General features: G+C 37.6%; 1 protein-coding gene across 2 annotated transcripts in view; it reads left to right on the top strand.

Annotated features, from left to right (window-relative positions):
- The window catches only part of FBXO11 (F-box protein 11), a 112,796-nt gene that overhangs the window by 70,249 nt on the left and 21,500 nt on the right, over nt 1-21,047 (top strand). The window contains exons 2-7 of one of the 2 annotated variants that reach the window (XM_027555202.1): nt 13,998-14,125; nt 14,259-14,343; nt 14,758-14,899; nt 18,755-18,884; nt 20,137-20,220; nt 20,315-20,447. In XM_027555202.1, coding sequence (XP_027411003.1) covers nt 13,998-14,125; nt 14,259-14,343; nt 14,758-14,899; nt 18,755-18,884; nt 20,137-20,220; nt 20,315-20,447 — 702 coding nt within the window. Of the gene's footprint in view, nt 1-13,997; nt 14,126-14,258; nt 14,344-14,754; nt 14,900-18,754; nt 18,885-20,136; nt 20,221-20,314; nt 20,448-21,047 lie in introns of both variants that reach the window. The other variant, XM_027555201.1, reaches the window with a different exon arrangement.

The raw sequence follows: 21,047 nt of genomic DNA, 5'->3' as shown, positions 1-21,047 counted from the left end.
ATATTTAGCTTTGTTGAGAGTCTCCACTTGATTGTCTTACGAGTACTTCAAAACCCAAACCTGAAGTCATCTCCCACCTTGATCCGTGTCTCACCTACAAAGGTTTCTTCCTTATTAGTACATAGCACCACCATCCATTGGATTGCCCAAATCAGTATGATTCATGGTGCCAACCTCTTCTCCGTCCCACCTATATCCATTCAGTCACCAAAGTTTATGATTTTGTGACTATATCCCAAATGTATTCAGTTCTTTGATATTTATTACCATAGTTCAAGCTATGTTCATCTCTCCATTGTATTACTCCATTGTAGCTTCCTAATTGACCACTTACCACTAGTGCTATCCATTTCCAAGTGTCTATACATTCAGGTAATTTCCCTAAAACACAAATCAGAACATCTCACTGTTCTATTTAAAACCTGTTTAGTAGCTATCCTTGGCCTTCCAGATAAAATCTAAATAAAGTGTTTGTGGCACCCTTCATAATCTGGCACCTAATATGGATACCGCAATATGGAGCAACTTGCAGTTCCTTGAGATGGCTGGAGGTGAGCACCTTCAGTCTTCACACACACTTCTTTCTGATTAACTAACTCCCAGTAGATACCATCTCACCTTAGACTTTCTTCAAGAAACCTTCAACTAATATCCCAACAACATACTCTTAACATCATCTAAGATTGAATTAGATGCTCTTGTGTGTTCCATAGTATGTTTGTACTCAGACTCTTTAAGTCATGTCTGACTCTTTGTGACCCCAGACTGTAGCCCACAAGGGTCAGCCTCTGTCCATGGGATTCTAGGCAAGAATACTGGAGTAGGTTGCCATTTCCTTCTCCGTATTCTCATAGTGCCTTCTGCTTATTCCTATTACAGCATGTGACATACTGTACTATTATTGCCTGCTTGGTTATTTATGTCTCTTCTAAGCTGTTGGAGGGCAAGTACAAGATTCTATTTGGTTGCTCTGTTTTACCAGTACCTCACACAGTGCATGGCACATTCATTCATTCATTCTCCAAATACTTGTTGAACACACTTTATGTAAGATGGCATACAATAAAGTGGTTTAAATTTCTTCTGATGAAATGAAGAAGTGAAGTGAAGTGTAGTCGCTCAGTTGTGTCCGACTCTTTGTGACCCCATGGACTGTAGCCCACCAGGCTCCTCTGTCCATAGAATTCTCCAGGCAAGAGTATTGGAGTGGGTTGCCATTTCTTCCTCCAGGGGATATTCCCGACCCAGGGATTGAACCCTGGTCTCCCGCATTGCAGTCAGACACTTTACCATCTGAGCCACCAGGGAAGCCCGATGAAATGAAGGCTTGTTCAGATTTTCAGTAGTTCTCTTTATAATATCAAAGATATGGTCAAACATATTTTCTTTGACCAGTCTTAGATAATCCCTGTAGTTCATATTGTGAAAATTCAGCAGAATTATATGCATGTATGTGCATAAGTAATACCTGAATGTATTAATGAAAGCATTGAACAGTATTCTTAATACTAGATTTTTTAGAGTTTGTAACTATATATAAGATACAATTAAAAATATCTGATTATTGCAAGTCAAACTTTTAAAAAGCAGTTTTTGTAACTTTGCTTCTGGACTCTCTCCCTTAAAATAGTTAAGTAAATTTTTCAAGTAAAATATTTAAGTTAAAATGCACTTAAGATAAATTTCTGTCTTGATTTTAGTTTTTTCGTGTATTTTTTTTTAGTAGTTGGAAAAAAGCTGTGGTAGTTCCCAACTGTGTTAGAAACAGTTGTCAAGTGTGGTTCTTTATACTGTGAGACTGGGAGCTGTTTCTAAACACAGAGTTACTAGCACAAGTTTCCAATATATGATCTGTGGCTATGGGTAAGTAACATGGAACTTAGATGATAATTGTGGAGAAAAAAGGAAAAAACTTTTGGAAATTAAATTCCACATAAACTATCTTTTAACTTTAGGTTAATCTTTAAACCTAAGGTGTATAGACTTTAACCTAGAGCCAGTCAATAGTGTAATTTTCTGTACATCTTTGAGATAGTTAAAAGGTATGTAAAAATTAAGATCTTTTGCTTCAGGTGTATAGACTTAAGTCTCTTCTTTTGTGGAAGTGAATCAGTATAAATTTTCAATGCTATTTTTTTTTTCAGTCCTATTTAATAGCAAAGATTTCAAAAGATTTTTTTTATTTAAAGAATCATACTTACTCTACAGAAGCCTTTATCCCTATGGATCCTATTAATAGTGAAGACTCTAGTATTTTTGTATATAATTTGTAGTAAAAATCTAAAAATTGTAAATTTTTATATTACATGTATGTGTGTAAGAGGACTGGTAAGAATTTAATAAAAGGGTGTATGTATGTGTGAATACTATCCAATTAGGATAACTACTAGCCATGTTGTAGCTATTGAGCACTTGAAGTATGGCTTATCTGAATTTGAGGCATACTCTGAGTATTAAAAATATAAACCTTTAGTATGAAAAAAGAGCTGGTGTTTCTGTTGGGTATCTTCTGGTCAAGAACATTTTTTTCTAACTGAAAATTACATTTTCTGTAAGTTATGGTTGAAATTAAACATTTTGATATTGAGTTATTTTTTATTAGTCTTAGATTATAATTTGACATCTGAATATTGGTATTCCAATATTAGATATAAAAGTGAAAGCTATAAAGTTAAAAAAATTTAACAAAATATTATTTTGAAGTCTTGTTTTTGGATTTTGTTGTTAGAACAATATCATAACCAGTCCTTCATGATTTCTTAGTTCTTGAATTGGACAGTTTAGCAGCTACCATGGATCACTTTAGTACTGTATAATTTATTGTTTGCTTCATATGTGCCAAATCTACTGTAATTTCAGGAGGGAACAAAAAATAAATGTATATGCTTGTAATTAGTTCACAGAGTTGGAGGTAGGAAGAAGAGAAGCAATTCTTATCTGGGTTTTTATTTTCTGTCAAGTAGTATGTAAGGTCATCTTAGTACACCACTGGTGGTGGGTTCTTGGAAAAACTCTTGAATAAATTGAATTGAGTTCTCAATGGATGAGAATCAGCATTTCTTGAGTAGTTATTGGGCACTAAGCTGAACGTGGAGGAAATATAAAATATATATATGTTTATATTATTATAATACATTTATAATATAATTTATAACAATATAATTTATTATCATTAAATAATTTAATGTAATAATATATTATATATAAAATAGCCATGTCCTCAGAGCTTAAATTTTGTTAAGAAACTTAAGTATACCAAGAAAGCAAATAACAAATAAGGCAGCTGTGATACGCTAGAGTATATGGTGTATATACAGTGCTGCTGCTGCTGCTGCTAAGTCGCTTCAGTTGTGTCCGACTCTGTGCGACCCCATAGACGGCAGCCCACCAGGCTCCCCCGTCCCTGGGATTCTCCAGGCAAGAACACTGGAGTGGGTTGCCATTTCCTTCTCCAATATACAGTACTACAGCAGTTCAAAAGATGAAGAGAACACTAATCACTAAAGATTATTTCATGTGTGTATGTTTTGGGTTTTGTGTCTTTTAAGTTTTCTCCTTTTGTTTCTTATTTATATTAGTAAACAGTGGTAATTTACTTGGAGAGCAGTACAGAAAATAGCACAGATTCTTGATCTCAGCACAAGTAAAAGTTTAATACGATTATTTTAGAGCTGAGCTTTGAGTGCTTTAGAACAGGACGGTGTTTTGAATAGGAAGTTGAGCTTATTATGGCATTATGAGATTTCAAATCATGTAGCTTTATGTGTTTATTTGGTGTGAACCTCAAACTGCATGGAATTAACCAGCACTGTCTCTTCCCCGTTAATTACTTCTGCATTCCTTACTTCAGTTCAGTTCAGTCGCTTAGTCATGTTCAACTCTTTGAGACCCCATGGACTGCAGCACACCAGGCTTCCCTGTCCACCACCAACTCCTGGAGCTTACTCAAAATCATGTCCATCGAGTTGGTGATGCCATCCAACCATCTCATCCTCTGTTGTCCTCTTCTCCTCTCACCTTCAATCTTTCCCAGCATCAGGGTCTTTTCCAATGAGTCAGTTCTTCACATCAGGTAACCAAAGTTTTGGAGTTTCAGCTTCAGCATTAGTCCTTCCAAAGGATATTCAGGACTGATTTCCTTTTGGATGGACTAGTTGGATCTCCTTGCTGTCCAGGGGACTCTCAAGAGTCTTCTCCAACACCACAGTTCAAAACCATCAATTCTTCAGCACTCAAGTTTCTTCATAGTCCAACTCTCACATCCATACATGGCTCCTGGAAAAACCATAGTTTTGACTAGATGGACCTTTGTTGGCTTTGTCTCTGCTTTGTAATGCACTGTCTAGGTTGATCATAGCTTTTCTTCCAAGGAGCAAGCGTCTTTTAATTTCATGGCCGCAGTCACCCATCTGCAGTGATTTTGGAGCCCCAAAAAATAAAGTCTGTCATTGTTCCCACTGTTTCCCCATCTGTTTGCCATGAAGTGATGGGACCAGATGCCATGATCTTAGTTTTCTGAATGTTGAGTTTTAAGCCAACTTTTTCACTCTTCTCTTTCACTTTCATCAAGAGGCTCATTAGTTCTTTGCTTTCTGCTGTAAGTGTGGTGTCATTAAGTGTCTGTCATATGTGGTGGTCTGCATATCTGAGGTTATTGATATTTCTGCCAACAATCTTGGTTCCAACTTGTGCTTCATCCAGTCCAGCATTTCTCATGATGTACTCTGCATATAAATTAAATAAGCAGGGTGACAGTATACAGCCTTGATGTACTCCTTTACCTGTTTGGAACCAGTCTATTGTTCCATGTCCAGTTCTAACTGATGCTTCTTGACCTGCATACAGATTTCTCAGGAGGTAGGCCAGGTGGTCTGGTATTCCCATCTCTTTAAGAATTTTCCAGCTTCTTGTGATCCACACAGTCAAAGGCTTTGGTGTAGTCAATAAAGCAGAAGTAGGTGTTTTTCTGTAACTCTCTTGCTTTTGATCCAACAGATGCTGGCAATATGATCTCTGCCTTTGGTCCTCTGCCTTTTCTAAATCCAGCTTGAACATCTGGAAGTTCACGGTTCGTATACTGTTGAAGCCTGACTTGGAGAATTTTGAGCATTACTTTACTAGCGTGTGAGATGAGTACAATTGTGCAATAGTTTGAACATTCTTTGGCATTGCCTTTCTTTGGGATTGGAATGAAAATTGACCTTTTCCAGTCCTGTGGCCACTGCTGAGTTTTCCAGATTGGCTGGAATATTGAGTGCAGCACTTTCACAGTGTCATCTTTTAGGATTTGAAATAGCTCAACTGGAACTCCATCACTTCCACTAGCTTTGTTTGTAGTGATGCTTCCTAAGGCCCACTTGACTTTGCTTTCCAGGATGTCTGGCTGTAGGTGAGCGATCACACCATCATGGTTATCTGGGTCATGAAGATCTTTTTTTGTATAGTTCTTCTGTGTATTCTTGCCACTTCTTCTTAATAATATCTTCTGCTTCTGTTAGGTCCATACCATTTTCTGTCCTTTGTTGTGTCCATCTTTGCATGAAATGTTTCTTTGGTATCTTTAATTTTCTTGAACAGATCTCTAGTCTTTCCCATTCTGTTGTTTTCTTGTATTTCTTTGCACTGATCACTGAGGAAGGTTTTCTTATCTCTCCTTGCTATTTTTTGGGAACTCTGCATTCAAATGGGTGTATCTTTCCTGTTCTCCTTACTATCAGTCCTTAATATTTGCTGTGTTAATGATGAGAAGGAAAGATGATTCCAGGCTGGTGTCTGGGTGGGTATCTGTAATAATAAGATCTATAGACTTGATAGACATGAGTTTGAGTAAGCTCTGGAAGTTGGTGATAGACAGGGAAGCCTGGTGTGCTACATTCCATGGGGTCTCAAAGAGTTGGACATGACTGAGCAACTGAACTGAACTGAGAAGATTTTAAACAGGAGTGGGCTATGAGGTACCATTTCACACCAGTCAGAATGGCTGCGATCCAAAAGTCTACAAGCAATAAATGCTGGAGAGGGTGTGGAGAAAAGGGAACTCTCTTACACTGTTGGTGGGAATGCAAACTAGTACAGCCACTATGGAGAACAGTGTGGAGATTCCTTAAAAAACTGGAAATAGAACTGCCTTATGATCCAGCAATCCTACTGCTGGGCATACACACTGAGGAAACCAGAAGGGAAAGAGACACGTGTACCCCAATGTTCATCGCAGCACTGTTTATAATAGCCAGCACATGGAAGCAACCTAGATGCCCATCAGCAGATGAATGGATAAGAAAGCTGTGGTACATATACACAATGGAGTATTACTCAGCCATTAAAAAGAATACATTTGAATCAGTTCTAATGAGATGGATGAAACTGGAACCTATTATACAGAGTGAAGTAAGCCAGAAGGAAAAACACCAATACAGTATACTAACGCATATATATGGAATTTAGAAAGATGGTAACAATAACCCTGTGTACGAGATAGCAAAAGAGACACTGGTAGATCAGTCTTATGGACTCTGTGGGAGAGGGAGAGAGTGGGGAGATTTGGGAGAATGGCATTGAAACATGTATAATATCATGTATAAAACGAGTCGCCAGTCCAGTTTCGATGCACGATACTGGATGCTTGGGGCTGGTGCACTGGGACGACCCAGAGGGGAGGGTATGGGGAGGGAGGAGGGAGGAGGGTTCAGGATGGGGAACACAGGTATATCTGGCGGATTCATTTTGATATTTGGCAAAACTAATACAATATTATAAAGTTTAAAAATAAAATTAAAAAAAAAATAAACAGGAGTGGGATTTAGAGAGATGGTAGTATAGGATGAGAAGTGTGAGCATGTCTTTGTGAGTGTTGTAGAACCTGACTATAGCTGCATCATAAACCAAGATGATAGAGGGATCCCCTGCACGTGCATACACTGCAAACATAGTGGAAATGTAACACGGAACACTAACAAAACTCTAAATGTGTAGCTAAACTCTGAGGAAGGAAAGAAGGAAATTCCCAGGTGCCAGGTATGAGAGAAATCAAATCAAAACCTTCAGTGGAAAAACAAACAAACAAAAAACCTTAAGTGGTAACTAGTGCTGCTATATAAAATAGTACAAGGGCCTTTTGGTCCTGGGTATAAGGGGCTTCCCAGATGGCTCAGTGGCTCCACCTGCCAGTGCAGGGGCTGCAAGAGACATAGGTTTGATTCCTGGGATGGGAAGATCCCCTGAAGGAGGAAATGACAACCCACTCCATTGTTCTTGCCATGAACAGAGGGGCCTGGCAGGCTACAGTCCATGGAGTCGGACATGACTGAGCAGCTGAACACACACGTAGGTCTGGGGTGAAATTTTAGTGCACATATAGAGAATGGAGTTTGGGCCTATTTAAAATAGAACTAGGTCTGATAGACAGGCATGCAGCCTTGAACCTGAATTACGTGTGTGTGTTCAGTTGTGTCTGACACCCTGCGGCCTCATGGACTGTAGCCCTTCCATCTCCACTGTCCATGGAGATATCCAGGCAAGAATACTGAAGTGGGTTTCCGTTTCCTACTCCCAAGGAATCTTCTGACCCATGGATAGAAACCATTGTCTCCTGCATTGGCGGGTGGATTCTTTACCACTGAGCCACGTGGGAAGCCCCTGGAATTGGAAAGGGTTTCCCTAACTGCAGTGTTGCTGGGGGTCTTTGGCAAGCGGGTGGGTGGCATTTAAGTGCTCAGTGATGGAACAGTCTAAACAAGAAATAAATGTGTATGGAAATAATTAAAAGGATTAAAACAAGGAAGTGAAGTATGAAGTAACAGCCAATATGAAAAACAAGCAGTAAGTCTTGAAAAAGAAAATTAAAAATCAGTGTTCAGAAATTAAAAATATAATCTTGGAATTTGGCTTTAGTTGGGTTATATAGAATATTAAACATATTCTTGCTTGGCTGAAAAGGGAAAGAAGTATATAGCAATAAGTGGTTAAGAACTAAATCTAAATGTAATGATGCAAAAGTAAAAAGCTGAAAATCGGGATTGGCAAAATGCTAGACTGATATAGAATAAAACAGAAAGCTCCTAGGAAAGTACTATCAGGCAAGAACAGATTTTAAAGGCAAAAGTGCTATTAAGGATAGAGAGAGCCATTGCATAATGGTGGGAAGGAATAATTCACTAGGAAGAAATAATAATCTTGAAGCTTTATGTCTAAATAATATTATCTCAAGGTGTACAAAGCAAAATTTTACATACTGAAAATGGACTGTCTGTAGATAGTGGGGAATCTTAGCACATTTCCTCAGAAGCAGGTGGATAGATCACACCACTGCTACACCACCTCCTCCCCAGCAAAGTAAGGACATAGAATATATGGCCACTGCAGTCAACAAGCTTGGTGTTTTAGGTGTGTTTAACCCTTAGTCTCAAAAAAAATAGAATGTAGATGTTCCTTTCAACCACACTTGAAACATGGAAATTAACTACAATGGAATGACTTCACAAATACCCAGGCATGTTACACTGGCTGTATTTTCTGACTACAGAAAATACTTTCTTACTTTCCATGTAAGTACATGGAAACCTTATTAGGTTTTCCAAATTTTATTTGAAGGTGTTTAATAGAATAATATTTAAATAAAATAATAGCTAAAACATTTATTGAACACTTAATGTAAGCTAGGCATATTACTGAATGTTTTGCATATGTTATTTAAATACTTTTCTGCAGCCCTATGAATTAAAAGATACTGTTACCATCCTTAGTAGTGGGAATATTTAGGTTTAAAAATGTTTATAGGTCTTGAGCTTCCCCTGCAGGGGCTGTGGGTTTGATCCCTAGTCAGGGAACTAAGATCCCACATGCTGTGTGGGTGGAGCCAAGAAATTAATTAATTTTAAAAGTTGATTATCTGCCCAAGGTCTGCAGGTGGGAAGAAAAAACCTCTATTTTTAAATACACTGCACAGCCTTCCCACCTTTTAAAAATATCTTTTTGATTGTAAAATACAGCCAGATAGAGAAGTTCACATTAAACAACTACATAGTATATTGAATTATTGTTAAGGTTGGTATTGTAATACCAGTAGATCAAGAAGTAGAACTTTACCAGCCACTACAGAAGCCTTTTATGTGCCCCATTCTGACCATAACCTCTTTCCTTCCCCATAGAAAGCATTTTTGTAATAATCATTTTCTAGCTTCTTTTCTTTATAAGTACTGGAATATACTTTCTTAAACAGTATGCTTTAGTTTTGCTTATTTTCCCTCATTTTTCCCCCCATGGAGTTTATTTGTTGAAAAAACTGGTATAGTTTGATCTTGTAGAGTTTCTGAGAGGTTTGTTCAAGTTGAGATTTGATGGTTTGGGCAGATATTGTAGATGATGGTGGTGTGTTCTTTCATCAGGAGATATATAAATGTCTGGTAATATTTCTTTTTGTGATATTAGAACTATTGATACTCAGTGATTAATTCTTTTAACTCTTTAGAGATTCCAGATTTTATTTTCCTGATATGATTATTTCTTCATTTATTGCTGGAATGTTTCTGTAAAGAAGTTTCCCTTCACCTAACAGCTGGTTACCTGGTGGTTCAGTTTATATAAAAGAGGAAGAGCTAGTGTTATTTCCTGTTGTATACCAGTTTTTAAAATAAGAAGTTGCTTTTCACTGGCATCTTTCAAAGCAACCCCACTCCCCCCTTTTTTAAGTTTATTTATTTATTTTATTTGGAGGCTAATGACAAGATTGTGGTTTTGCCCTTTTTGTGTGTCATAAATTCACAAGATTTAAATATGTTTCTTTTAGTTCATTTCAGTTATTCTTACTGATGCTCAAATTGTCCCATCTTCGGCCAGTGGGAGCATCTTCAAGTTGGTTCTCTTCCATCGGGGAGTTTATATTGTAGTAAATGTATGTATATATAAGCATATGTATGTGTGCATGCTCTGTTGCTCAGTCGTGTCCAACTCTTTCTGACTCTATGGACTATAGCCCATCAGGCTCCTCCGTCTGTAGAATTTTCCAGGCAAGAATACTGGAGCGAGTTGCCATTTCCTCCTCCAGGAGATCCTCCCAACCCAGGGATTGAACCATGTCTCTTGCATTGGCAGGCAGATTCTTGACCACTGCATCACCTGGGAAGCCCCAATGTATATGTATTGCCTTAAAACACAAACATATACTAAACACATTGTTCTGTATATTTTGGGTTTTACTCTTGATGAACATTTTGATTGTTACCCAGCAGTATTATAAAAAGTACTGCAATGAATATCTTGATTCTTAACTACTTTGCCCATGTGTGCAGAATCGATTCCCAGAGTGGAATTGTTAAGTAATAATAGCTACTGCCAAATTGCTCTCCTCAAAGCAATTAAGAATTTTTTTGTCTCATGTTATCTTTTGATATATAGTACTAGTATACAATCAAACTTTTGATAATCTGCTACATTAAAAAAACTCATTGTAGTTTCTATTAGTATTTCATTTGTATTTCCTAAATTCTGAATTGGCTGTATCCTTGGTCCAATTTTCTGTTGAATTGTTAGTCTTTTCCATGCTGATTTGTAGTACTCAGATCAGATCAGTCGCTCAGTCGTGTCCGACTCTTTACGACCCCATGAATCGCAGCACGCCAGGCCTCCCGTCCATCACCAACTCCCGGAGTTCACTCAGATTCACGTGCATCGAGTCAGTGATGCCATCCAGCCATCTCATCCTCTGTCGTCCCCTTCTCCTCCTGCCCCCAGTCCCTCCCAGCATCAGAGTCTTTTCCAATGGGTCAACTCTTCGCATGAGGTGGCCAAAGTACTGGAGTTTCAGCTTTAGCATCATTCCTTCCAAAGAACACCCAGGGCTGATCTCTTTCAGAATGGACTGGTTTTATCTCCTTGCAGTCCAAGGGACTCTCGAGAGTCTTCTCCAACACCACAGTTCAAAAGCATCAATTCTTCGGCGCTCAGCCTTCTTCACGGTCCAACTCTCGCATCCATACATAACCACTGGAAAAACCATAGCCTTGACTAGACGAACCTTTGTTGGCAAAGTAATGTCTCTGCTTTTGAATATGCTATCTAGGTTGGTCATAACTTTCCTTCCAAGGAGTAAGTGTCTTTTAATTTCATGGCTGCAGTCACCATCTGTAGTGATTTTGGAGCCCAGAAAAATAAAGTCTGACACTGTTTCCACTGTTTCCCCATCTATTTCCCATGAAGTGGTGGGACCAGATGCCGTGATCTTCGTTTTCTGAATGTTGAGCTTTAAGCCAGTTTTTTCACTCTCCACTTTCACTTTCATCAAGAGGCTTTTGAATTCCTCTTCACTTTCTGCCATAAGGGTGGTGTCATCTGCATATCTGAGGTTATTGATATTTCTCCCGGCAATCTTGATTCCAGCTTGTGTTTCTTCCAGTCCAGCGTTTCTCATGATGTACTCTGCATAGAAGTTAAATAAACAGGGTGACAATATACAGCCTTGACGAACTCCTTTTCCTATTTGGAACCACTCTGTTGTTCCATGTCCAGTTCTAACTGTTGCTTCCTGACCTGCATACAGATTTCTCAAAAGGCAGATCAGGTGTTCTGGTATTCCCATCTCTTTCAGAATTTTCCACAGTTTATTGTGATCCACACAGTCAAAGGCTTTGGCATAGTCAATAAAACAGAAATAGATGTTTTTCTGGAACTCTCTTGCTTTTTCAATTACCCTTTTGTGACACATGTTAACAAATGTGTGTGTGAGTGTCTCAGTCATGTCCAACTCTTTGCTATCCCATAAACTAGCCCATCAGGCTTTCCTATCCCTGGAATTATTGAGGCAAGAATACTGGAGTGGGTTATTTTTCCTAATTGTGTTGTTTCTTTTAACTATCTCTATGGTTTTCATTTCCTAAACAGAATTTTTAAATGTAAACATGTTACTCAAATTTATTAGTTCATTTTTAAACAATCTAAACTTAGGAAAGAGTTTAGAACAGTACAAAGAAGTTCCCCTCCCCCCACCCTGAACCCTTCAAGAATAAGTTTCCAGCTTTGTCCTGTCACCTCCTAATACTTTAGTGTGTATTTCCTAATAACAAGGATATTCACCTATATAATCATGCTATACCTATTAAAATCAGAAAGTTAGTACTGACGCATTACTGTCTTTAGATCTCCATTCAGGTTTCACTAATTGAATGAAGTATTTCACTCTTGTCCTAAAAACAAACCTTTAAACAAAAGGATCTAGTTCAGAACCATAGGTTGCAATGAGTTTACATATCTTTTCAATGTCCTTCCATCTGGAACAGTTCCTTAGGCTTTTCCTTGACTTTCAACTTTGATAATTTGAAGGTTATTAAAAACCAATTAGAATAAATTCGGATTTTCCCTAATGATTCCTCATAATTCTGATATTCCCAATAGATTTAGGTTACGTATCTTTGTCAGGAATATCATAGAAGTGATGCTGTGTTCTTTCATACTCTGAGGTGACACACAGCTTCAGTATGTCTTATGAATGATGTTTACTTTGGTCACTTGATTAAGACAGTGTTTGATTGGCATTTCTACTATAGAGTTATGATTTTTCGCTTTCTACTTAATCAGTATTTGTGGCGGGGGGGGGGGTGGTACTTTAAACATCTCATTCCTATCAAATTCCATTTATTCCTTTATTTATAGTAGAATGAATTTACAGGTTGTCCATTCAGTAGGTTATAATCCCTTTACTATCATGAGTTTTGATACTTCAGCATAATTTTGCTAGCTAGTGGGTGATCATTCGGGCTGATCTCAGTATTCGTTTTTTTCTTTTTTGGCTGTCATGCGGGCTTTTTCTAGTTGCGGCATGCAGGCCTCTCTAGTTTCAGTACATGGGCTTAGTTACCCCCCAAGGCATGTGGGATCTTAGTTCTCTGACCAGGGGAATCTGTGTCCCTTGCACTGAAAAGTGGCTTCGCAACCACTGGACCACCAGGGAAGTCCATTCAGTGTTCTTTTGACATGTCCTCATCATTCCGCAGTTTCTTGTTTCTGCCACAAGATATTTCAGGTTCACCTTGCATTTCTCTCAACCTAGAATCAGCCATTTCTCCAAGGAGCCCTTATCCCTTTTATAAAGAAGTAAGAAAGTATTCAGAAGCAAATATCCAAATACTGGTCATGCTCATTGCTATTGGAGTAGCACTGCTTCCAGGCTTTGTTACACACGTGTATAATCCACACATTTCCAAACATTTATACATTTATTTGAACGTGCTTACCTATTTCTGTATCTATCTTTTAAAAACAATGAGTTCACATTGAAAATTCCAGTCCAACAGTGTAAGATACACTCTATTTATATTTTAACTCTTCTCAGAACCCTGGCTTCCATTCTACTTAATTATTTGATCAGTCCCTTGATGTTACCAAGCTTCCAGTTCCATCTTTTCCCTCTCGTGTGCGATAGCCTTTTCTGTCACCCTTTCCACACACAGACCTCCTCCTTCTTACCCCTCTTGAGTGCCAACACTGTATGCCAGACCAGCCTCTGCATGGATGCCCTTTTTATCCCACTTGGTGTCTATACTGAATCTACACTGTCCTACTTGGTATTCATAATCTATACTGAACTGTCTGTCTCCATTGACACACTTCTCACCCTGCTTGTACTCTTAAACATGCAGTACTCACTCGTACTCACTCAGCAAGTGAACATCCTCCTCACCGTTTTTAAAAATGCCTTCCAAGTTCTGTGTCATACCTTTAAAGGACTTTCCCACTTTCACATTATAAAAAATAGTTTTCTTTTCTTTTCATGATTTTATTTATTTATTTTTATTGTAGGTAAGCATTGTGAAATTTATTTTGAAGTAAGAAATGAAATAGAAATCCAAGACTTCTCAAATGGTTATCCAGATGACTAGAATTTTGTATAAAAACTATCTCCCCCCCAAAAAAATATATATTACAAAGTTTTTTATAAATTTACTGAATCCATAGGGCTTTTTCTTTAAAAATGGGTGTCATTTTCATATTATTTTTGTTTATAACAGATGATGATGTACCTGCAGATATGGTTGCAGAAGAATCCGGTCCTGGTGCACAAAATAGTCCATACCAACTTCGTAGGAAAACTCTTTTGCCAAAAAGAACAGCGTGTCCTACCAAGAGCAGTATGGAGGTAGGTTAAATGTCTGTTGTTCTGTGTATAATGAAAGAATTGTTAGGAAACAGACGGGACTGTCATCATTTTTTAGAAGTAATGATTATGGGTAAAAATATTTGCTTAACTAGTTTTCATTTTGTTTTTCAAGGGTGCTTCAACTTCAACTACAGAAAACTTTTTTGGTCATCGTGCAAAACGTGCAAGAGTTTCTGGAAAATCACAAGATCTATCAGGTATTTCCTTTGAGAAAGTTAAGGAATAGGATTAAATAGTTCTTTTAAATTTTGTTTGATAAAAAATTAAAATTAAATGTTTATTTACACATTTGAGATTTAGAAAGCAGTTATTACAGAATAAACCTGAGAACCCTGACCTTCTCCATCTTTGACTGTAATTGTTGTATAAAAATCTTTTTTGTATATTTATTGTAACCAGTTACTGAAATGGTACATACTAGCTAAAAGAATACTGTTAAGAGAAAAGAAAATAAATGCGTGTCATCTCTGAAAGCACATGCTTATAAAATGATAGTCATAAAAAAATAAAAGCTCTTCATTTAACAAAATGAAAATTGTGCTCTTTAAATAATGAGAAAGTCTTTGCTAGCATGATAGATTATGTTCTGTTTGTTAATCTTTTTATAGCAGCACCTGCTGAACAGTATCTTCAGGAGAAACTGCCAGATGAAGTGGTTCTAAAAATCTTCTCGTATTTGCTGGAACAGGATCTTTGTAGAGCAGCTTGTGTGTGTAAACGCTTCAGTGAACTTGCTAATGATCCAATTTTATGGTAAGTGAAAATTTATTTCTTAGTATCTTGAGATATATTACCTACTGCCCCAAATGCTAAAGGATGGTAGGAAGGTTGGAGTGTGAGTTGATGGTTACAGTTAAATAGAAGAAAATTAGAATACTTATAAATTCCAGTTCAGTTCAGTCACTCAGTCGAGTCCAACCCTGCGACCCTATGGATTGCAGCACTCCAGGCTTCCCTGTCCATCACCAACTCCTGGAGCCTACTCATTCATGTCCATTGCGTCGGTGTTGCCATCCAACCATCTCATCCTCTGTCGTCCCCTTCTTCTCTCGCCTTCAGTCTTTTCCAGCATCAGGGTCTTTTCCAGTAAATCTGTTCTTCCCATCAGGTAGCCAAAGTATTGGAGTTTCAGCTTCAGCATCAGTCCTTCCAATGAATATTTAGGACTGATTTCCTTTAGGATTGACTGGTTGAATCTCCTTGCAGTTCAAGGGACTCCCAAGAGGCTTCTCCAACACCACAGTTCAAAACCATCAATTCTTCGGCACTCAGCTTTCTTTATAGTCCAACTCTCACATTCATACATGACTACTGGAAAAACCATAGCTTTGACTAGATGGACCTTTGTTGGTAAAGTAATGTCTCTGCTTTTTAATATGCTGTCTAGATTGGTCATAGCTTTTTTTCCAAGCAGCAAGCATCTTTTAATTTCATGGCCGCAGTCACCATCAGCAGTGATTTTCAGTTCAGTTTAGTTGCTCAGTCGTGTCCGACTCTTTGCGACCCCATGAACCGCAGCATGCCAGGCCTCCCTGTCCAACACCAACTCCCAGAGCCTACCCAAACTCATGTCCATTGAGTCGGTGATGCCATCCAACCATCTCATCCTCTGTCGTCCCCTTCTCCTCCTGCCCTCAATCTTTCCCAGCATCGGGGTCTTTTCAAATGAGTCAGCTCTTCGCATCAGGTGGCCAAAGTACATCAGTCCTTCCAATGAACACCCAGGACTGATCTCCTTTAAGATGAACTGGTTGGATCTCCTTGCAGTTCAAGGGACTCCCAAGAGGCTTCTCCAACACCACAGTTCAAAACCATCAATTCTTCGGCACTCAGCTTTCTTTATAGTCCAACTCTCACATTCATACATGACTACTGGAAAAACCATAGCTTTGACTAGATGGACCTTTGTTGGCAAAGTAATGTCTCTGCTTTTTAATATGCTGTCTAGGTTGGTCATAACTTTCCTTCCAAGGAGTAAGCGTCTTTTAATTTCATGGCTGCAATCTGAAGCTCCCCAAAATAAAGTCTCTCACTGTTTCCATTGTTTCCCCATCTGTTTGCCATGAGGTGATGGGACTGGGTTCCATGATCTTAATTTTTTCAGTGTTGAGTTTTAAGCCAGGTTTTTCGCTCTCTTTCACCTTCATCAAGAGTCCTCTTTGCTTTCTGCCATTAAAGTGGTATCAATGGCATATCTGAGGTTATTGATATTTCTCCCATCAGTCTTGATTCCCGCTTGTGCTTTATCCAGCCCAGCATTTTGCATGATGAACTCTGTATATAAGTTAAATAAGCAGGGTGGCAGTATACTGCCTTGACGTACTCCTTTTCCTATTTGGAACCAGTCTGTTGTTCCATGTCCACTTCTAACTGATGCTTCTTGACCTGCATACAGATTTCTCAGGAGGTAGGCCAGGTGGTCTGGTATTCCCATCTCTTTAAGAATTTTCCAATTTGTTGTGATCCACAGAGTCAAAGGCTTTGGTGTAGTCAATAAGGCAGTAGATGTTTTTATGGAACTCTTGATTTTTCGATGATCCAGCTGATGTTGGCAATTTGATCTCTGCCTTTGTTCCTCTGCTTTTTCTAAATCCAGCTTGAACATCTGGAAATTCACGGTTCTTGTACTTTTGAAGCCTGGCTTGGAGAATTTTGAGCATTACTTTGCTAGCATGTGAGATGAGTACAATTGTGCAATAGTTTGAACATTCTTTGGCATAGCCTTTCTTTGGGATTGGAATGAAAATGACCTTTTCCAGTCCTGTGGCCACTGCTGAGTTTTCCAGATATGCTGGCATATTGAGTGCAGCACTTTCACAACGTCATCTTTTAGGATTTAAAATAGCTCAACTGGAATTCCATCACCTCCACTAGTTTTGTTCGTAGTGATGCTTCCTAAGGCCCACTTGACTTTGCTTTCCAGGATGTCTGGCTGTAGATGAGTGATCACACCATCATGGTTATCTGGGTCATGAAGATCTTTTTTGTATAGTTCTTCTGTGTATTCTTGCCACCTCTTAATAATATCTTCTGCTTCTGTTAGGTCCATACCATTTCTGTCCTTTGTTGTGTCCATCTTTGCATGAAATGTTCCATTGGTATCTTTAATTTTCTTGAACAGATCTCTAGTCTTTCCCATTCTGTTGTTTTCCTGTATTTCTTTGCACTGATCACTGAGGAAGGCTTTCTTATCTCTCCTTGCTATTTTTTGGAACTCTGCATTCAAATGGATATATCTTTCCTTTGCTCCTTTCCCAGTTACCTATTTATCACAAATGTTGGTTATCAGTCCAGGCAGTGTTTTTAAAACTATAAGAAAGAAAGTGAAGTCGCTCAGTCGTGTCCAACTCTTTGTGACCCCATGGACTGTAGCCTATCAGGCTCCTCCGTCCATGGGTTTTTCCAGGCAAGAATACTGGAGTGAGTTGCCACTTCCTTCTCCAGGAGATCTTCCCAACCCAGGTATTGAACCCAGGTCTCTGGGTTCCCAGGTTCACATTGTAGGCAGATGCTTTACCATCTGAGCCACCATCTGAGTACTTTCTTTATTTAAAACAATAAAGGAAGTACTTTTTCTTCTATTTGTCAGTTAAAAGCTACTGAGTGATTATGGAGAATGCTTTTCATTCCATTGCTTTTTAGAAACAGAACTAAGTCTAATTTAAAATAGCTAATAGTTCAGTAAGAATGTAGATTTTTTATATCACTTTTAGAAAAGAGTTTGGACAGTTGTATTTTTGAACCATGAAATATGTGTGCCCTTTGACCCAGGAATTCCACTTCTGAAAATTTATTTACGTTATGTACAAATTTTTCGTAATAACATAGTTAATAGTGGAAGAAAGCTAGAAATAATCAAAGTCTAGCAATAAGGGATTGGACTAAAAGTAAACAGTGTTATAGGTACTTTAAGGGTTGTGATATAGTCATTAACAGTGAACTTTACAGTTTTTAATAACATGGGAATATGCCATGTTATAAAAAACGAAAGCAGAATACAAAAATTTTATGTTATCACAATTGTAATAAATGAAACTCTGTAGTTAAAAAGACTGAAAAGAAATACAGTAAATTGTTAATAGTTAATATATTAAAAGTAGGTTATCTCTTTCATACTTTTATGTATTTTACAGCAGCTATATGTATTACTTCTATGATACTAAAAATAAGGTACACTTTAAATTTAAGAAAGAAAATTATATTTGTGTTGGAAAGCAAAAAGGGAATGTTAAAAGGGCAGAAGAAGAAACATTTGTTTTGTACAAGAAATTATATAATAGTCAACTATCACTCCACTCCTAAGATTTGATGATTTGCGATCAGACATACATGAAACATCATTATTTAAAATAATCCTTTTAAATTATAATTGTGTGTGGCTTTTATTTTCCTTTAACTAAACAATCAGATTTTAAAGAATTGATGCATTGTTTTAGGTGGACTACTTTACTTTTTATATGCAGTTATATTATTTTAGCCAAAAATTTTATTTTTACATTTACAATGCTGCTCTGTCATATTCTTATAAGTTTTTGAGGCCTCAAATAATTTTTGTAGTTGTTTAAAAAATATTTTATGAAGAAATCTTAAACCCCTTTCCCCCTCCAGGAAACGATTATACATGGAAGTATTTGAGTATACCCGCCCTATGATGCACCCTGAACCTGGCAAATTCTACCAGATTAATCCAGAAGAATATGAACACCCAAATCCATGGAAAGAGAGTTTCCAGCAGTTGGTATGAAGTATAAATGGAAAATACTGATCTTATATATATTTTAAATAAAAGTTTAAGTATATAATGTTTTATTATATTTATATATTTATAAATATATTTTTATAAAAGTTTCTTTTTTACAATTTAAATTCAAGTATAGGTTTCACGGGAATTTCCTGGTGGTCCAGCAGTTACGACTTCACACTTTCACTACTGAGGGCCGGGGTTCAATTCCTGGTCAGGAAACTAAGGTCCCAGAAGCCACGCAGCATGGCCAAAAAAAAAAGAATAGGTTTCTCAAGTCAGTACACATTTATCAGCCAGCAAAGGAATCAGCAGTTCTTTTCACTGCTGGCATATTTATTAATAATTTAAACAGTAGCCGTAAATTTAAACAGTAGTCGTAAGTATCAGTAGCCTGAGAGCAGTTATACTTTCTGTGGATCTCTTTCAACTTATATTTAAATTATTACTGTTGAGTAGTTATTTAGAGTTTCACGAAATTCCCTTGGTAGTCCAGTAGTCACATTTAGCTTCATTTTCATATGGTCCTTTATGAATAGTGAACTACTCAACTAGGGGTGATTTTGCTCCACAGGGGATATTTGGCAGTGTCTGGAGACATTTTTGGTTTTCACAACTGGAGAAGAGACTGCTTCTGATACCTGGTGGTCAGAGTCCAGTGAAAAGTGAAAGTCACTCAATCGTGTCTGGCTCTTTGCAACTCCATGGACTATGTAGCCCATGGAATTCTCCAGGCCAGAATACTGGAGTGGGTAGCCTTTCCCTTCTCCAGGGGATCTTCCCAACCTAGGGATCAAACCCAGGTCTCCTGCATTGCAGGCAGATTCTTTACCAGTTGAGCCACAACGGAAGCCCAAGAATACTGGAGTCGGTAGCCTATCCCTTCTCCAGCAGATCTCCCCGACCTAGGAATCGAACCCGGGTCTCCTGCATTGCAGGCAGATTCTTTACCAGCTGAGCCACAAGGGAAGCAGATGCTACTAAACATCCTACAATGCACAGAATAAGCCCCTACAAGAAAGAATCTGTTACAAACTATCAGTAGTGCTGAGGTTGAAAAACCATGTCCTTACTTGATATTACTGAGTCATAAACTGTTCCAGATTTTACATTGCAGTATGCATCAGAAAATTAATTGGACTAATAATTATTTTTAAAAATTAAATTTAAAAATTCATGTAGTACTAAACTAAACTATAGTGTTTATACTAGTAGTCAGTTTTTTGTTTTTGTGTTTTTGATGTTTTAGTATAAAGGCGCACATGTAAAGCCAGGATTTGCTGAACATTTCTATAGTAACCCTGCAAGATACAAAGGAAGAGAAAACATGTTGGTATGTTTGATTTGTCTTTTTCTAAGATTTAAAATGATGATCTTACAGTTCTTTACTGACATGTTTTTGCGGGGGGGTTGTTTGTTTGTTTTAGTACTACGATACAATTGAAGATGCCCTTGGTGGGGTACAAGAAGCTCATTTTGATGGACTTATCTTTGTTCATTCTGGAATATATACTGATGAATGGATATATATTGAATCTCCAATCACCATGATTGGTGCAGGTATTTTGAAATGTGTTGTCATTAGAATTTTAATACTTTATTTATGTGGTGGATTTTTAAAAAATGCTGGTTACTTAAAATCCAGATGAACCTTGATAATATCTTAATTGTAGGAAAAAATTAGAAATGTCATGTATATTTTATATGATGGAAATGAAAACTTTAGAGTTCAGAAATTATAAATGTTTCCCTTGGGGGAATGTGTATAATTCTTGATGCCAATAGTTTGTCCAACTGCTTTAATTAATAAGGAGAAAAAAATATCTGTTTTATCTTGTATTTGAAAATACAGAGGCTAATGTTTTTATTGCTGTGTTTTTAATGAAACGAAATGTGCTTTTAAAATACTTTCCATGCTGTTTCAAAGTTGTTTTTATGGTCACAGTTCTAAAAATAAATGGAATGTTTGTTGAGCACTGATCAGTTATTTGAAAATTTATGGGCTGTTTGATTTTTTTAAGGATACAGTAGTATAAGACCATTTTAAAATAGCGAGTAGTTGTTAACTAGTTAGTGAGATTTGCGTTTACTGCCCTTTCTTCTTCCCTCCCCTATTTCCACGTCAAAGAAGAGTGAGAGAGAGTATAGAAAAATTTTGCC

The sequence above is a fragment of the Bos indicus x Bos taurus genome, chromosome 11 (genome assembly GCF_003369695.1).
Source record: "Bos indicus x Bos taurus breed Angus x Brahman F1 hybrid chromosome 11, Bos_hybrid_MaternalHap_v2.0, whole genome shotgun sequence".
Lineage (NCBI taxonomy): Eukaryota > Metazoa > Chordata > Mammalia > Artiodactyla > Bovidae > Bos > Bos indicus x Bos taurus.
The sequence above is the reverse complement of the archived record's forward strand: the minus strand, read 5'-3'. Positions and strand labels throughout refer to the sequence as shown.